The 18,267-nt window shown below is 46.9% G+C and overlaps 1 protein-coding gene across 1 annotated transcript in view; it reads left to right on the top strand.

The window, feature by feature from the left end:
• Positions 1-556: 556 nt before the first annotated feature.
• The window catches only part of LOC111161833 (cation channel sperm associated auxiliary subunit delta), a 47,320-nt gene continuing 29,609 nt past the window's right edge, over positions 557-18,267 (top strand). Inside the window, exons 1-8 of the mRNA XM_022525839.1 lie at positions 557-630; positions 2,474-2,528; positions 3,388-3,464; positions 9,231-9,303; positions 10,013-10,127; positions 13,571-13,638; positions 14,838-14,951; positions 17,960-18,043. Of these exons, the coding sequence (XP_022381547.1) occupies positions 557-630; positions 2,474-2,528; positions 3,388-3,464; positions 9,231-9,303; positions 10,013-10,127; positions 13,571-13,638; positions 14,838-14,951; positions 17,960-18,043 (660 nt within the window). The remainder of the gene's footprint in view (positions 631-2,473; positions 2,529-3,387; positions 3,465-9,230; positions 9,304-10,012; positions 10,128-13,570; positions 13,639-14,837; positions 14,952-17,959; positions 18,044-18,267) is intronic.

Here is an 18,267-nt window from a genome sequence, read left to right as displayed (position 1 = left end):
GGCCGCCCAGCGGGGGCGCTGCAAGCCGCTTCGGCTCACGTGGAGGGCTGTGGGCACGCCCCAGCACCTCTGAAAAGAGAGCCCCTGGTGCTGCAAACGCAGCTGCGAGAACGCGTAGGCAGCCCTGTGCGTACACTTCGCTTAGGCGCGCGGGCGACACGCGCTCCGGCTCTGGAACGCGTCCTGCTCCGTGGACTCGAGTTTCCCGGGAGACACCGTGCGCATGTTCCAACGAGCCTGCCCACGGGCAGCTGTGCGCGCCAGCCTGAGCCCTCCCTGGTGGCGCGTTCGGGAGACGATGAACGCATGGTCAGACTGGGGAGAGCGTGAGCGGCGGTGTGCGCACAGCCCGGAGCTCCAGAAGGGGGACGTGTTGTGTGTGGCCTGGCGTTCCCCGGGAGACGAGGTGCGCATGCTCAGACGCCAGGAGCTCGCCCCCCCCCCCCCCCTCCCCGCTGGCAGCTGCGCGCTCAAGTTCAGGCTGCGCATGCCCAGCCTGTGAGGCGACACCCAGCGGCGGTTGACGTGCATTGGTGGCGGTGGTTTTTTGTGCAAGATGCTGGTGTTGATGCTGGTGGCTGCGGCGACCCTGCGACTCTGCTTGCTGGCCAGAGCTCAGCCGCTGTGCCGGTGGGGCTGCCCTCCCCGGGGAGGGGTGCTGCCCGGGGTCGCGGAGGGGGCCGGCGCGTCCCTGAGCGGAGGCTCCCCAACCTCGTTAAGGGTTCCCAGTTTCTTGTTCTAGAAGTTGAACTTGACGTTTCCCATTCTTTCACCCCAACTCCCCCCAGCCCATCACCACGTCCCCCCATTGCCGTTTCAAAGCTTGGGCCCGATTCCCACCCTGGGAGCCACGTCCGCTGCCGTCGCCCAGTCCCGCAGTCAGGGGGATCATCGGTAAAAGAATCTGACCCTTTCATTCCCCTGCCCCGATTCTCTGGCGCCCGGGATGAAACCCAAGTTCCTGACGCAGCCTACATCCCCCCGCATGATCTGGCCCGGGCGTTCTCAACAGCGGCGCTGCTGACGTTGAGGACGCTTTGGGGTGGGGCTCTCCTGTGCGTGTAAGATGTGGAGCAGGGTCCGCGGCCTCCACCTGCTGGGTGCCATAGTACTTCCTTCTCCAGGCTCCACAGTCCATCAAGAATGTCTCTAGGCACTGCCTTGGAAATTTGAGAACCACCGGTCTGGTCCCTGCCCTCCCCTGAATCAATGCCCCAATCACTTGAACAAGCCAAACTCTGGCCAGCCTTGAGGACAGGGGAGAGGGTGCTTGGTATCCCCTCTGCCTGGCACACTTTGCTTCCAGATTTCTCCATGGCTGGTTCCTGATCCTGGTTTAGGTCAATCCGATCCTGGCTTAAACAGCACATCTCCTTATTTAAAGCGCTCCCCAACCCGCCCCCACCCTTGGCAATGGCTTTTTCCTAGCAATGGCTAATTTCTGTTATTGTTTTGACAAATTTTTGTCAGTTGTTGTCACTAGAATGTGAACTCCATGAGGGTGTGGAGTACTTATCTCACTCACTCGTTACCTAGAACATTTTTAGATTTCAGTGTATATTAGATTAGTGGATACTGTGTGGAGGGTGCCACAGGGGTTGGGGAATGTGAAAGCCCAGTTCCCGCCCTCAGGGAACTCCTGCCTGGAGTAAGCTGTCCTATTCCGCAGGGCCCTGTTTGCCCATGAAATAGTAAACGTGCGCTCCTGGTGCATGATCTAACTTGATATTTACAACAGTTCACGGAGCAGCGATTCCTTAACCTTACTTTATTGATGTGAAAACAGATCCAGTGAAATTAAAGACTCACCAACCTAAAGACACATAGCTAGTAAGCAAAAAACAGTTTTCCAGTACGATTTACCGATGGGATTTGTCCCTAAGTTTGGAAAGGTTGGTGATACCCAATTCTCCCATTTCCTCACACTGGTTCTCCCAAGTGTGGTCCTGGACCAGCAGCATTAGCATCACCTGGGAATTTGTTAGACTTGGACCTACTGAATCAGAGACTTGGAGGTGGGGCCCAGCAGTCTACCCTTTATCAAGCCTCCAGGTGCTTCTGGCACATGTCAAGCTGGACAACCTCTGCTATAAGCTATAAGCTGTACCAACCTTCTCCAGCCACCAAGACCATCCACCTCCCCACCCCTGGCCTGGCCACAGACTTTAAAAAAAAAAAAAAGAGAGAGAGAGAGAGAGAGAAAGAAGACCTTGGGTTTGAAGTAGGAGTTCCTAATCTGAGGTCTGCAAATGAGCCTTTATGAGCTCTCAGAAATTAAATCTCCATTGTTGCATGTAGATTTGGGGGGGGGGGGGGAGGAAGGCGCACAGTTTCATCAGACTTTCCAGGGCCTTCCACAACCCTAAAGCATCAGGAACAGGTATTTTAGGGTTAACCCAGAGGCACCCTGGTAGGAGTCATGCTGAATATTTGGTAAAAATGACAGATGGTCTCTCTTGTCGCTTACCTCTAGTAATCACACGGTGAGGACAGGAAAGGTGTTTCATATCAGACAGCAAATTCAAGGGGTATGTGGCTCCACACTGCTCGCTCGCTCGCTCTCGCTCTCTCTCTCCCCTTCACTTTCAGAACTAACACTCAGTATTTCTCAGTGCCCGTGATGTGTTAGGTATAGAGCATTATCTAATTCCTACCATTGCACCTGGAAGAGGGCTTAATCTTTCCCATTTTACTAAAAAAAGTTGCAAGTAATCAAATGACATGAAGAAAGCCAGGAGATGGAAGTGGGTTTAGAACTCAGATACTCCTTTTCAGTGTTCATTTGCTACACTGTAACTCTGGAATAATAAGAAACAAACCGTTACTTGGTTTGCATGAGGTCCTGCAAGAAGGAACTTTTTTTTTTTCATCCGGCGTGTGCCTACAATGCAGGAAGAAATATTTCACCTGTTAAAATACGTTTCCTGTCGACACGGCCTTATTTCAGAAAGTGATGTCTGCATTTCTAAATCCTCTCCGAGTGCCTGGTCCCTAACATGTTACCTTTACAATTCCTCACCCTCTGGTGTCTCTTCCAAATAACTCATGATCTGTAAATATGCAGTAACATGGACAAGGAATGTGATATCAGTAATTGTCCTGTTAATCTCTCTTAATTTTTTATTTTGACATAAATACACAGCAAGTGGCAAATAGAGCACAGAGATGTCTCAGATACTGCTCACCCAGCTTCTCTACCCTCCTCCCCACCCTCCCCTTGACATCTGACGTCACCAGAGTGTACTAGGAAAACAGGAGAATTACATTGCATTCCTATTACGCACTTGCCTCAACTTCACATTTACAGTTTCAATGTTCTATATCAGGAAATTATTTTTCTCAACCGTTCATTATTACTGATATTATTGTGTGACTCTCTCTCTCTAGGACCAACTGTATTTTTCATCTATGAGAGCACACTTGATTAAACATCCTTGCAAGAAAAACATAGCCCTGTATCTAGGGTAAGTGACCGTTTTATGTACTGTTAACTTCCTTTTTATTAAAATGTTAGATTTGACCTCATTCATTCATTCATTCATTCAACAGACATTAAGGCAGATGGATGTTGCTGGTTGCTGGCCTGTAGGGAGTTCATAGTCAGGGTGAGGGTCAGAGGAAGAGAAATGAAGAAACCAGCAAATAAAAGAATTACAGTGTGTTATGGTATCACCTGTCGCAGATCCTGGATATAATTAATCATCATGGAGGGGGGCGCATTCAAAGGAATGGGGATACTCTGCCCAGCATCCACTTGGGGTCATCAGGGTGCAAGGTTAGGAAACCAGCTGTGTACAGCATACTGTAATGTTTACTCCTCATCCTAAGGGCAGTGGAGGGTCGGGAGTTACACAGTTTGTGTTCAGGAGGATTTCAAGAGCCCAGGCCAAAAAAAAAAACAAACAAAAAACAAAAAAAAAAACAAGAAACACAACAAAACAACAATGTGCTAAAGTCTAAACAGAAGGCAAGGCTATAAACAGGAGGGGACACAGCAGGACGTGTCAGTTTTCCTGGGGTGTGGAGATCGGAGGTGAGCAAGCTGTCTAAGATGGCCCTCAAGTTTCTGGTGTAAGGAACAGGGTGGGTGAGAGAGTTGGCAGTGTGGGGTGGCTTGCTGCTTGCGACACATCGAGGACACGTGAGGCCAAAGCTGGGAACAGAAGGTCTTCTACCTGTCAGTGCTAGTTCCAGCTGTGGGCCGTCACCCAGTGATCTCTTAATCGGCCGGAAGTTCTGGTGAATCTTGATTATACAGAGCAGGTGGGAGAAGGGAAAGAGAAATGGGAACCCAGGAGACCCAAGAAGCTAGGGAAGGTAGGAGCGAGGGAGGACAGAAGGATGTCACAGAGAAGTCAGGGTACGTGGGTGGGGAAGCAGCTGACAAAGCAGTGAGACAGACAGGAGAGAAAGCAAGGACGGAGAGGTCCAAGGTTTATGTCACTCTCTCCAGAAGCCAAGACATTCCTGTACATGGTGCAATGTGGATGAACCTGGAGGACATTATGCTCAATGACATAAGCCAGATCCAGAAGGACCTATCCCGCAGGACCCCACTCCCTGGAGGTCCCCAGAGGAGTCCCGTCCACAGAGACAGGAAATGGTGGGAGCCAGGGCTGGGCACGGGTGGGGAGTCCATGCTTCACAGGGACAGAGTCTCCATGTGGGGAGATGGAAAGCTCTAGAGACAGAGGGTGGGCGTGGCTGCAGGACAGCGTGAGTGTGCTTCGCGCTGCTAAGCTGGACATTAGAAACAATTATAATGGCATATTTTATGTGTATTTTATCACAATTAAAATAAATTGTGAAACGCACATTTTATATTGTGTGTGTTGTACTGCAGTTCAAAAAATTAAAATTTTTAGTTGATTAAAATTAAGTGCAGTGTAGAAGCCACGCAAACGAAGCACATTTCAAACACTCAGCGGAGTTTGTGGCAAGCGTGTGGGACAGCCCAGGAGCAGAATGGTCCCCTCCTCACATCTGCTTTAGAGCAGGAGTCACAGACAGTGGCCTCCCCGGCCAGATTCAGCCCTGCCACCTGACTGTGTATGGCTGGCAAGTTAAGAACAGTCTTTATGTATTTATACGACTGAAAGGCAGTAAAGAGTAGAACTGTATTTTGTGGCAGTGAAATAACATGGAATTCAAATTTTGATGTCCATAATAAAGTTTTAATTGTCCACAGAAGCATTTGTGCTACAAGGGCAGAGTTGAGCAGTCCAGACAGAGGCCATGGGGTCCCTAAAATATGGCCTTTCTGTCCTTTTACAGGAAAAGTTTGCCCGACACCCAGCTTAAAGCATAACATGCTTAAACAATATCCTGATCCCCACAACACGCTGGAGTCAGAGAGGGTCTGATTCCAACAGCTTCTGGCAATGAGACGTTCTAATGCTTAATACAGTGAGGAAAATGTCACTTTTTTGCCGAGAGCGCTGGTGAGGATGAGGACAAAATGGATGAGGCTAAGTGGGTTTGGACAGTTTGGCAGACTCTGTCAAAATGTTCAACACACGTTCTCAGACACAAGGACCCCATTTCTTGGCAGTTAACCTAAAATGCTAATGTGTTTATGTTGCTCATGCGTGTGCTTCCTGAGCCCTTTGTCCCATCTGGAACCTCTCCCTGGAGTGTCCTTTCCTCTCCGGTCAGTGGGGAAGAGCATTCCAGGTGGGAGGGACAGCATGAGCAAAGGCCCTGAGGCAGGACCTTGCTTGATTTTTGGAGGAACAGTTCAAGGACAACGAGTGAGGGGAAGAAGTGAAGGGACATGTCAACAGTATTAGATCACGTGGGGCTTTGTAAGGTGTGGCGACACATTTGGATTTCAGTGGAAAGCCACCAGAGATTAAGCAGAGGAGTGAAACAATCTAACTCCTTTTTTAAAATGACCGTTGATTGTTGGGTGACAAACAGGTAGCAGAGAGGTGAGACGGCAGAAGGACGCAAGTGAGGGGCTGAGGCTATAGCACAGTGAGAGACCAGGGAGGCAGTATTGGAGGGAGATAGGGTTAAGAGAGTCATACGTGAAATCTAGTGGTTCAGAGAAGGAGCGGTCTTGGGGGCAATCAAGGAAGGCTGCATGGAGGAAGGGGCATCAGGGACTAGTTGAAGCCCAGGTAGGATTTCAGTCCATCAGGGTGACAGTGGGGAAGGTCAATAGTGCTGAGGGCAAGAAGCCCTAGGGTAGGGAGATGGGCAGAGTTCAGATTATGGACCACCCTGCAGGCCAGTTTAGAAATCTTGCCCTTGATCCTTTAGGATATAGGTAGCGAGTCAAGTTTTCTAAGTAGGAGTGTGGCCTGGCTGACGCCAGCAGCCACTGCCTTTGGAGTTGGCTGTTATCTTTTGCTATAAAATCATGATATACCTAATTTTTTAAAAGATTTCTTAAAAAAATATTTACTTGACAGAGAGAGGGATGGTGAGAGAGGGAATACAAACAGGGTGACTGGGAGAGGGAGAAGCAGGCTTACTGCAGAGCAGGGAGGCCAATGCGGGGCTTGATCCCAGAATTCTGGGATCAAGACCTGAGCCGAAGGCAGACACCCAATGACTGAGCCCCCAAGCACCCCAATATAGCTAATTTAAATGTTTCCTATTTCTTTCCCATGTTTACAGACATCATATTTTGTTGACCACATGCCAGTCTTTTGCAAGACTGTCATGAGAGTCTCCTACTTTCTGATTTACTGTTTCAAACCTTTTCTTTTTGTTTTTTAAGATTTTATTCATTTATTTGAGAGAAGCACAGAGCCTCACAACTCTGAGATCCTGACTTGAGTCGAAACCAAAAGTCAGATGCTTAACTGCCTGAGTCACCCAGGCACCCCTCTAATTTACTGTATTCAAGTTGTGTCTAAAACCAGACCAAATAAAATTTGAAGGAAAGCGTATTACTAAGGTATTTGAACTTTAGCCTGTGAACAAAAGTGTTGATTTTGCATGTGCTGAATTTGCGGTTACTTCCTTCTAGGTTCTTAACTAGGTTTCTAATAGCTAAGGTTCCTGAAAAAGTGAACCATTATATATTTATTTCAACCCCAAAATTGTTTCTTTATATTTATTCCCCTAGTGACCTAAAGAAGGTCTTGTAGGTAGAAACAGTGTTTGGGCATCAGAGCCTGGTATCCAACAAAGGGGTACCTAATGCATGAATGAATTAGAGTTTGTTTTAAAAAAGAAAAAGGTCAAAATAGGTGAAAACCTTATAGTAGTTCAGAAAACTTTTGTTTAGAATACTCAGGAGCACCTGGGTGGCTCAGTTGGTTAAGTATCTGACTCCATTTTGCCTCAAGTCATATCTCAGGGTCATGAGATGAAGTGCTATGCTGGGCATGGAGCCTGCTTGGGATTCTCTCTTCCTCTCCCTCTGCCCTTCCTACCCAACAACACCTCCTTCCCCCACTGGCTGTGTACACAAGCGCTTGCTCGCTCTCTCTCTCTCTTAAAAAGAAAAGGGAGGCCTGGGTATCTCAGTCAGTTAAGTGTCTGCCTTTGGTTCAGGTCGTGATCCCAGAGTCCTGGGATCAAGTCCCACATCCGGCTCCCTACTCAGTGGGGAGCCTGCTTCTCCCTCCGCCTGCTCCTCTCCCTGCTTGTGCGTGCTCTCTCTCACTCTCTGACAAATAAATAAATAAAATCTTTTAAAAATTTTAAATAAAGAAAAGAAGAGAAAACAAAACAAAACTCACCTCAGTGACAGATTCTAAAACAGAAACAAAACCCAAGGGCACCTTCCTGGCTCAGTCCATTAAGCATCTGATTCTTGATTTTAGATCAGGTCTCAGTCTCAGTGTCATGTGCTCAAGCCTCACACTGGGCTCTGTACTGGGCATGGTCCAGTACATGGTACATAAAAAAGAGAGCAAGAGAAACAAAACCTGAAAGTAAATAAACAAGTAAAATAATATTCCTTGGTTTATGCTTCAGTGTTCCTTTCTCCTCCAATGTTTTATTGGTTTTGATGTCGACTGTGTATTTGCTGAATGTATTCAGCCCTGTAAAAGAGACAACATAAAGGTAAAAGTAACAGAGAATCGTATCACTCTTATTTACTTTGTATTGGAGTTCCCAGCCAATGCAGTATGACTACATAAATACATGAAATGTAAAACACATTGGAGAGAAAGAGACAACATTTGCCAAAACCAAGAGTGTCAGCTCCTAGGAGTAATAACTGAGTGCAGCAGGAGGGCCAAATACAACACAGACGTTGAAAACATCAACACCTCTCTTGTAAACTAGCCATGACGACTCAGAAAAGTAGTTATGAAAAACATCATTCCCAATAGCAACAAACACTTTAAAACATAAGAAATAACTCGCAGTTCCTTTCTGTCTAAAACCGTAAGACTCTCCTGGAGGAGGCAGAAGAAAAAGATCTGGATAAGGAGGCAGTATACCATGTTCATGGATGGCCTTTCACTTCTTAAAACTTTCCTGCCCTGAGGGAACACATTGTTTCTTTCATGCATACACATTCCTGGTCTGAAACCTTTTACTTTAGTGGGGTCAGAACCATGTAAATGACAAAGCTGAAGTTCATCCTGAGTAAGGCAAGCTGTTGCTTAAAGTACATTTTATTTAATTTTATATTTGACATGGTCACACCTTTAAAATATTATTTCAAGAAGTCAAATACCCAGTCTATAGAGGTTTACTCATGCAAAGATAGATAAGACCCAAACCTTGGAGGCACCTGGGTGGCTCAGTGGGTTAAGCCTCTGCCTTCAGCTCAGGTCATGATCTCAGGGTCCTGGGATCGAGCCCCGTTTTGGGCTTTCTGCTCAGCAGGGAGCCTGCTTCCCCCTCTCTCTCTCCCTGCCTCTCTGCCTACTTGTGATCTCTCTGTCTGTCAAATAAATAAATAAAATATTTAAAAAAAAAACCCAAACCTTGTCTTTAAAAAGTGGAGGGGGGCACCTGGATGGCTCAGTCATTTGGACATCTGATTCTTGATTTCAGCTCAGGTTGTGATCTCAGGATCGTGAGATCGAGGCCCATGTCTGGCTCTGCACTCAGTGGGGAATCAGCTTGGGAGTCTCTCTCTCCCTCTGCCTCTCCCCACTGCTCACACACACCCTCTCTTTCTCTCTCAAATAAAATGTGTTTTTTAAAAAAAGAGGAATTTTGTTTGAGTAGAACATTTTTAGAGTGTCTGACATTATCTTTTTTTCATTTCTTGTGAGAAATTGTCCTAATTTAACTCTTTTATTGTCTTTCAGAAGACAAATCTTTTTCACGACTGATAATTTCAGAAGTAGTCTCCTTCCACTTTCCATCCCTGCATCAATGAAGGTAGTTATTTTACTGAACCATCTGAAGGATTTTCAACATAAGTAACATTCAGGGGAAAGTTACATTTTGGAAATATCACACTAGTCTGTTTTTGTTAGTTTGGGGGCTTATATTAAAAAATACCTCTAAAAGATATTGAGAGCAATTTCTAAGCCAGAAGAAGGGTTGATTCTATTCTGCCCTTACTACTAAGATAGGCTTTTTTTTTCTTTTACTGAAGCAGAATTGTTGGAAGTGCTCCTTATAACTGTTTGTGCATTATGAATAGATAGATTATATGAACTAATTTCAGGGCCTCCCTAAATTGTCCTAAACCAAAACAGAAAAAAACCTTTACCCTCTCAGTAACTATCTTGAGAAATTCTACCGCTGGCCCTTACACTAAAGAAGGCTTTGCCATCTATTGAAACACCAGTGTTTCTCTTATAAGCAACACATTTATCGTTTATGTTCATCGTTCATAATTTACACTTTAAGCTTTATCCTCAGAGAAAGTTTTGATAAGGAAGAAGGAGGTATCTGAGGGCACCAAACACCAATTCTGAGCCCTCAGTTTCGGTCCCAGGTGAGCTCAGAATATTCAGTTCCCAACACCGAGGAACCAAACAACTTGCTGGCATACCTATTTCTTAAATGTGCATCTAGACGTCTTAGTTTCCAAACCGTCAGAAAGGATGCACTTCCTGATATCCTGTGTCGTTATTTTCAGGTTGGCAAACCAGAATTAACATCGGCACATATCGCTGACTCAGTATTGGTGTTGGTAGTGAATCAAAAAGTCTATATTTATGACTATGAAGCCAATTCCTGGAACACATCTCTAGGTATATGTGTTTTGTATTTTTTCTTATTTTGTTTGCAATCCGCCAACATCCAAGAACAGGTTTATTAATTTTGGAAATAGAAACAAAGCTGCTCCTTGGATGTCAGCCCCTAGACACTACCTTGTCCTTTAAAATTCAAATGAAAATTGTTCATACGGTGGGAACCTCATGTTTCTGTTGGGGATTGTAGTTACACACCACAAAAGTCTGCTCTGACATGATTGGAGTAAATGAGGGACTTCAGCAGGAATTGTGCTAGGGTGGATGTCAGGGAGGATCGAGGAGGGCCAAGAATGGCTCATACATGCTCGTTGACAAGGCTGGGCGATGGGAATATTCAGTCCCACATGCTGCCCATTAGGGACAGGGAACAGGACAGAAGGTAAGCTGTATGAGGACAGAGAAAGGAGAGAACCCTCATGCAGGAGGCAGGGGGAGGAGGTCAAGAAGGAAGGGAAGGGAGATGCCATTCTTTAGAGAAGAGGGATGGTTGGGTACCCGTTATGATGAGGAAGGGGTCAGTTTGGGGTGCCTGGGTGGCTCGGATGGTTGGGCGTCTGACTTTTGATTTTGGATCTGGTCACGATGTCAGGGTCAAGAGATCGGGCCCTACGCTGGGTTCCACACTCAACAGGAGTCTACTTCTCCGTCTCCCCCTGTTCCTCCCCACCCTCCTGCTCTCTCTCTCTCTCTTAAATAAATCTTTAAAAAATTTTAACAAGGAGAGGAAAGGAAAGAAGTCAGTTCACGGTTTCTCAACCCCAGCACTGCTGACATTTAAGGGTAGGTCGTTCTCTGTGGGGGGCCACCCTGGGCACTGTGGGGATGTGGGGCAGCATCTCTGGCCCCATCCACCCCCTGCCAGGAGTGCGCCTCCCCCCGCCACGTCCTGACACCACAAACGTCCCCAGACATCACCCAGTGTCCCCCGGGAGTCAAAATCTCCTCAGTTGAGAGCCACAAGGGTTGGTAGATCCCCATCTTGCCATGTGTTATTCTTTTGCTTCACTTATATTAGTTTTGGTGAAAGACTGTGGACCCCACGAGAGGGAACCTTGTCCAGCCAGTGCAGTGCCTGCCAGGTGCTTGCTGAGCCCTGGCTGGAGAGGGACTGGGAAGGACAAGAGAAGCCCCTGGGAGGGACAGAGAAGCAGAGCCGAAGAGCCACACACTGGTTTGGCCCCCGTCTGACTTCTCATTACAGTGCTGGGATTTGGCCTTCAGCAACAAGGTGACCTGGGGATTCTGAGTGAGTGATGCTCGGCGGCTGGGCGGGTACAGAATGGATCTAACCCAGGTGGAGCTGGGACCCCGGGCCTCCGTCAGGGACTGTAGAAACAAGCCCCAGAAACCTGCTAGGACCAGTCTGGGGGCCACGTGATCAACTGTCACATCCAAACCAAACACCCGGCTGCCTCTGAAACACGAGTCCGTCCATTCCTTGCAGAACTTACTGCCTGGAGCCAAACAGCTGCACAGCCCTCCCTGCTTCCCCCCACCTCCTTGCCTCCAAAATTCACCCCTGAATTGGCTCTCGCCTTGCTGCCCCGCCAGCCCCCTCTATCCCCCTCCTGCGTCACTTCTTTTCTCTCTCACATTTCTTGCCTTTCTCATTTTGGAGGGGGGAAGGGAGCATAAAAGCCACATAAAATGGACCGTTTTAACCATTTTAAAGTGTACAATTCAGTGGCATTTAGTACATTCCCAATGTTGTGCCACCATCACTGCTATCTAGTTTTGGAACGTTCCGTCACCCCGAGGAGAAAGACCTTCCCCATCAGCAGTCCCTCCCCAGCCCTCCCCAGCCCCTGGCAACCACACAGCCACTTTCTGTCTCCGTGGACGTGCCTGTTCAGCACGTTTTACACACGTGGAATCGCACACTTTGTGGCTTTTTTGTGTCTGGCTTCTCTCACCAAATGTTGTGTTTTCAAGCTTCCTTCCCATTTTAGTGTGTGTCAGCGGCTTGCTCCTTTTTAAGGCTGAATAATATTCCACTGTGTGGTTGAACCACTTTTGTCCATTCATTAGCTGCTGGACACTTGGCTTGTTTCGTCCTTTGAGCCATTGTGTGATAGAGTTTCTATGCCTATTCCTGTACGAGTCTGTATGTGGATGCAAGTTTCCAGTTCTCTGGAGTAACCTAACCTAGGAGTAGAATTGCTGGGTCATCTGGAAACTCCATGTTTTAATGTATTGAGGGACCATAAGGACTCTTCGTAATGCCAGTCAGTCCAGCCTCTCTTCTTCCTCTTCTCTCCATCGCTTTCTTCAACAGCATCCAAAGGACTGACTCCCCACCCCCTGACCCACCCTAGCTCCCACATCTACCTTCTGTCTCTGTGGATGGGGCTCATACAAGTAGACTCATGCAGGGTGTGTCCTCGTGTCTGGCTTCTCTCACTGAGCACAATATCCTCAAGGTCTATCCATGCGGCAGGAGGTATCAGTATGTCCTTCCTATTTAAGGCCAAATAATATTCCACTGTGTGTCTGCATGACATTTTTGCTCTTCCATTCATTATCTGTCAACGGACACCTGGATTGCTTCCATGTTTTAGTGATTGTGAATAATCCAGCCATGAACATGGGCATGCAAATATCTCCTTTAGTCTCTGCTTTCGGTTCTTTTGAGTGGTAGGTCTACCCAGAAGTGGGATTGCCAGATTTCTATTTTCATTTTCTTGAGGAGCTGTCATCCTGTCTCCCACACCACATGCACCCATTTACGTTCCTGCCAACAGTGCACGAGGCTCCTAAGCTCCCCATCCTCGCCAACACTTGATTTCTGATTCTTTGATAATAACCATCCCAATACGTGGGAGTGCCATCTCACTGGGGTTTTGCTTTGCATTTCCCTGATGATCGGTAATGCCAAGAGCACCTCTCTCTGTCTTGTTGGCCACGTGCATATTTTCTTTGGAGCTGAAACTTCTGCTTTTACAATAGAATCAAAGAATGCCTCCCTAAGAGAAGGAGAAAGGAGCTAAGAGAAAGGAGCCCTTTCTGCCATTTTGGCAGGGTCCTAAGAGTGTCTGCGAAACCAGTGGTTCTCACATGTGACAGGTATGTCCCCCTTGGCAATGTTTGGAGATAGTTTTAGTTGTTAAGACTGGGGGAGGGTGCCATACTGGCATCGAGTCAGCAGAGACAAAGTTGCTACAGAACAGAGTACCACGCACACAGGACGGCCCCACAACCGAGAACCATCTGGCTCCAAATGTCAGTAGTGTCAAGGTTGAGAAACCCTGCTCTACCCTTTCCTCTGAAATTTATGGAGGTCATGGCTTATTTATTTATTTATTTATTTTTAAAGAGTAGGCTCCACACCCAACATGGGGCTCGAACTCACAACCCTGAGATCAAGAGTTGGATGCTCCACCAACTGAGCCAGCCAGGCACCCCAGAAGCTCATGTTTTTAAAAATGATCTTGTCCCTTTAGGTATAGAACGCCCTGTTTCACACGTTTCTGGTGACAACTGTTGTTACAGCAGACATCCATTTTGTGTGGTGAGTATATGGTGTGGAGCCTGCCATTCTTTTTTTTTGCTCTATTTTGAACATAGATAATTATGAATGAAAATAGAGACATGACAGCTGGAACATCAGGTTCCATGATGGACATGGGCAGGGTCCCTGCCCCAGGGTTCAGAGAGGACCTGAGATACGGGATCACCTGGCTGACACCCTAAGAATATACCCGCCTACCTTCCTTTTTTAAACTTGTTATTTTGAAATGATGATAGACCCTGCAGGAAGTCCTACGCGCCCTTCACCAATGATCCCACCAGTGGTTCCACCTTATGTAACTGTAGCAAAAAACTACAACCAGGAAGCTGACATGGAAATAACTATGTGCGTCTAATTCTGTGCCATTTATCTATGTGTGAAGTCACAGAAAGATTACATCCTGCGAAATGCTAGACTCTTCCATCAGCCCAAAGCTCTCCCTATGTCCCTGCCCCACGGTCCCTAACCCCTGGCAAACACTAACCTGTTCTCCATCTCTATAATCCCATCATTTCAAGAATATTCTCTACCAGGGATCCTACAACATTTAACTCTGGGGAATTAGGTTTTGTCCACACTGGAGACTCCGCCCACTGGTTGGAGACTCCTCCCACTGGTTGGAGACCCCTCCCACTGGTTGGAGACTCCTCCCACTTCTTGGAGACTCCTCCCACTCATTGCGTGTATCTAATCCATTCCCCTTTGTTGTCAAGTAATAGTCCATGGAGTGTATCTGGTTGTTTCCACTTTTTGGTTATTATGAGTAAAGCTGCAATGAACATTCATTTGTGTCTGCACATAAGTTTCATCTCTGGGATAAATGCCCAGGAGCATGATCAGGGGCATCTATCTCCTTTTTTTTTAAACTGAGATATAATTGAGATACAACAATGTATACATTTAAGGTGTACAATGTGTTGACTTGATACATTCATATGTTACAATGTGTTTGACCACCATAGCATTAACTAATACCGCCATCGCATGATCGTTGTTTCCTTTTTGTGGTGAGAACAATTAAGATGTAGTCTCTTAGCAACTTTGAAATGTATAATACAGTGTTGTTGTCGGTAATCACTATGCTGTGTATTAGATCTCTCAAACTTATTTATCTACCAGTTGCAAGCTTGTACCCTTAAAGAACATTTTCCCAACAACTCTAACCCTCTATCTCCTTTTGAATGTGTGCCTTCTTCCAGGATATGAGTAATTCAGTTTTTGCTTATTTGTACGGAGATCAGATATCTCAGACCACTGTATATTTCTCAAACACCCGGGGATACAAATTTCAGAAGTTTGCCTATGAAAGACAGGTATGTTCAATTTGGTAAAAAAATGAACAGCAAAATAATAAATATATATTTATGTCCTGCATGGTAGGAGTCATTAGCAATCCCTGGGTGAGCAAGAGCTTTTCTCTTTTGAAGAGTCTGATGGGCTTACAGAGTAGGGAAAATTTCAGGTCAAAGGAGCTGGCTAGGGAGAGTAGGAAGTTAGGAAGGGTTTCAAAAGGGGTTAGGGCATTGGTTGGTTTCAGGCGTCCTCATGTTAACAAAGCTGGGGACACAGTAAAGTCTGCACTTAACCCCAGGTCCACCCAAAATTCAGAACCACTGGGTGCCATCAACATCCCAATTACACAGAGGACAGAACAGTCCTGGCTCAGTTCCTACCCGCCCCAAAGTATATTCATCCAGAACCACAGCACATAACCCTACTTGGAAATCGGGTCTTTGCAGATTTAATGATTAAGTTGAGATCATTCTGGATCGGGGTGGGTCCTCAACCCAATGACTGTTGTCCTTCTAAGAAGAGAGGACGTGGAGAGATGCCCACAGAGAAGTTCTTGTGATGCTGCAGGAGACATTGCAGGCCACACCTGCAAGCCAGGAGATGCCAACGACTCCTGGCAACCGCCAGATGCTGGAAGAGAGGGACGGCGAGATTTCTTCCGCAGAGGAACCAGCGCTGCCAACACCTTGATTTCAGACTCCGGCTTCCACCAATGTGACAGTACATTTTTGTCGTTTGAAGCCATCAAGCACAGGGCAGCCCCAAGACACGGATACAGGGGTAAAGGCACGGAGCGGTGCGGGGCCTTTACCACACAGCCTGGCAGAGCTGGGATCTGAACAGTTCAAGTGGACAGGATCCTTGGTAGCTAAGAGCATGAGGTTGCTTTGTTCTAATGCAGAGAGTGGCTTTGCCCCCAAACATTCGGAAAGTATGTGCAAAGCAAGGCAGGGAGCCTACTCTGCTCTCCAGCTCTGACCGTGTCCTGAATGCGGTTTCTCTGCCCTGCCCAGGAAGCCCAAGGGAGCCTAGAACCTAATGCAAACCCCATGTTTGCATTCAAAATTAGGCCTTGAAGGACTCAACATCTGTGCTCAGTTGGAATTGATCATCACTAAAAAACTGATGTAGGTAGGTAGGTAGATAGACAGACAGTAAGAATCAGCTCACATGCTTAAGGGGGCAGAGAAGCCCCACAATCTGCCATCTGTGAGCTGGGGAACCAGGAAGCCTGATAGCATAGTTCAGTCTGAAGACAAAGGCCTGAGGACCTGGGAACCGCTGGTAGAAGTCCCAGCATCCGAAGGCCCACGAGCCAGAAACTCTGATGTTTGAGGGCAGAAGATGGACAGGACATCCCAGCTCGAGAAGAGAGATCAAATTCACCTTTCCTCCTCCTCTTTGTTCTATGAGGACCCCCAACCGATTGGGTGATGCCCGCCCACATAGGTGAGAGTGATCTTTATTGGGTCTACTAAATTAAATCCGAATCTCTTCCAGGATCACCCTCCCAGACATACCCAGAGAGAATGTTTTACCACTTACCTGGGCATACCTTAGCTCAGTCCAGCTGACACACAAAATGAACCAACACAAGTCCACCTCTTGTCAGCCTGGCGCCTATACGCATCTCCTTCAACCACCCTTAATCTCCAAATAAAGACACTAACGAGGTCATCATTCCACCCAACACAATACAACCATCCTAAGTATAACTGCAAATGCACTCCTCCCTTCTGTGTGAAGTTTACTCTTCTCTTTGATGCCCCCTCACTCAAACACCAATTATTAATACAATAGTCTTTCTGCTCTGTGCATGTGTGTGTGAATGTGTGTGTGTGAGTGGCGGGGAGGGCGGTTACTGTTCTTTTCAAGGCCAGAAGGCTGACGTTCCTGATTCATCTCCTTGGAGTTCTGCCAGCGGGGAAGGAGTTGGGTGTCTGGTGGGGAGGTGATGGGCTGGGAAGTCCAGGAACCTGTTCCAGTTGGGTTGGGTTGACTGTATGTCTTGGGTCACCTCGGGCCACCATAATAGACACCACAGACTGGGTGACTTAAACAGCAGACATTTATTTTTCAAGGTTTTGGAGGATGGAAAATCCAAGATCAAGATGATGGCTGATTGAGCTCCTGGTGAGGGCTCTCTTCCTGGCTCACAGATGGCTCTTTCCATACTGTGTCCTCACATGAAGAAGAGAGAACGCTTGGTCTCTCTCTCTCTCTTTTTAAAAGATTTTATTTATTTATTTATTTGAGAGAGAGAGAGACAGAGAGCATGAGTGGGAGAGGGGCAAAGGGAGAGGAAGAAGCAGACTCCCCGCTGAGTAGGACCCTGCGATCATGACCTGAACCCAAGGCAGATTCTTAACTGACTGAGCCACCCAGGCACTCCTTCCAATAGGAATTCTTGCCCAGGCACTCTGGTGTCTCTTATAAAGACACTAACCCCATCCTTGGGGCCCACTCTCATGGTCTCTTCTAAACCCACTTAGCTCCCAAAGGCCCTACCTCTAAGGACCATCCCATTGGTGATGCTAGTTTGAATGTTTGTGTGTCCCCCCCCCCACAATTGGGGGAGAGACAATTCAGTTCATGGTGCTATTTATAATAGAAAACTCCCCATGATAACCTAAGAGGCTTAAATAAAATAGTGGTCTTTCTCTCTCTTACCTGAAAGATTTCTGGAGGCAGTTAGCTGGGCTGTCCCACTGTCCCGAGGATAGGGCCCTTGGTCTTATGCTCCCACTTGGCTTCTGGATGCCTTGCTGACAAATTCAAAATCAGGTATGAGGAACCGAAGCAGGAGTGAAGGATTTAGACCACCATCTAACAGTCTGGGTCTCCAACACCCCCCCAAAAAGCTATCTTCATTCAAGGTTCTGTCCTACATGCTACATTTCCATAGAGGGGAAATAGATCATAACAAAAAAGACTTTGCTTCATTTTAGCTTATGAGGTAATCTGGAGTGAAAATCAAATGCATTAATGATTTATTCATGTGTGATTTTTTTGTGTGTTTGTTTTATAGGCAGAACTAGTTGGGTCTTTGGGTGGGACCTTCTACTTTCACTCCTTGTCACAGGTTGGGCTGCTTCTCATTGATCAAGGGAAGGTGAGTAACTTTGGACTGGGAAGAAAGATTTAAGGGACCGTTGCCCCCAGCCAGGTTTTTGTTAATACTGACACACTTGGATTTTCATATCTGAAATCCATCTAGCTTTTCATTCACCTGTCCATCCATGTATCCATCTACCTAACCAACCAACCATCCACCCATCCATCCATCCATCCATCCAACCATCCACCCACCCATCCATCCAACCAACCATCCACCCA

The sequence above is a fragment of the Enhydra lutris genome, unplaced genomic scaffold (assembly GCF_002288905.1).
Source record: "Enhydra lutris kenyoni isolate GAN:26980312 unplaced genomic scaffold, ASM228890v2 scaffoldscaffold86, whole genome shotgun sequence".
Lineage (NCBI taxonomy): Eukaryota > Metazoa > Chordata > Mammalia > Carnivora > Mustelidae > Enhydra > Enhydra lutris.
This window is presented reverse-complemented; position numbering and strand designations above follow the sequence as displayed.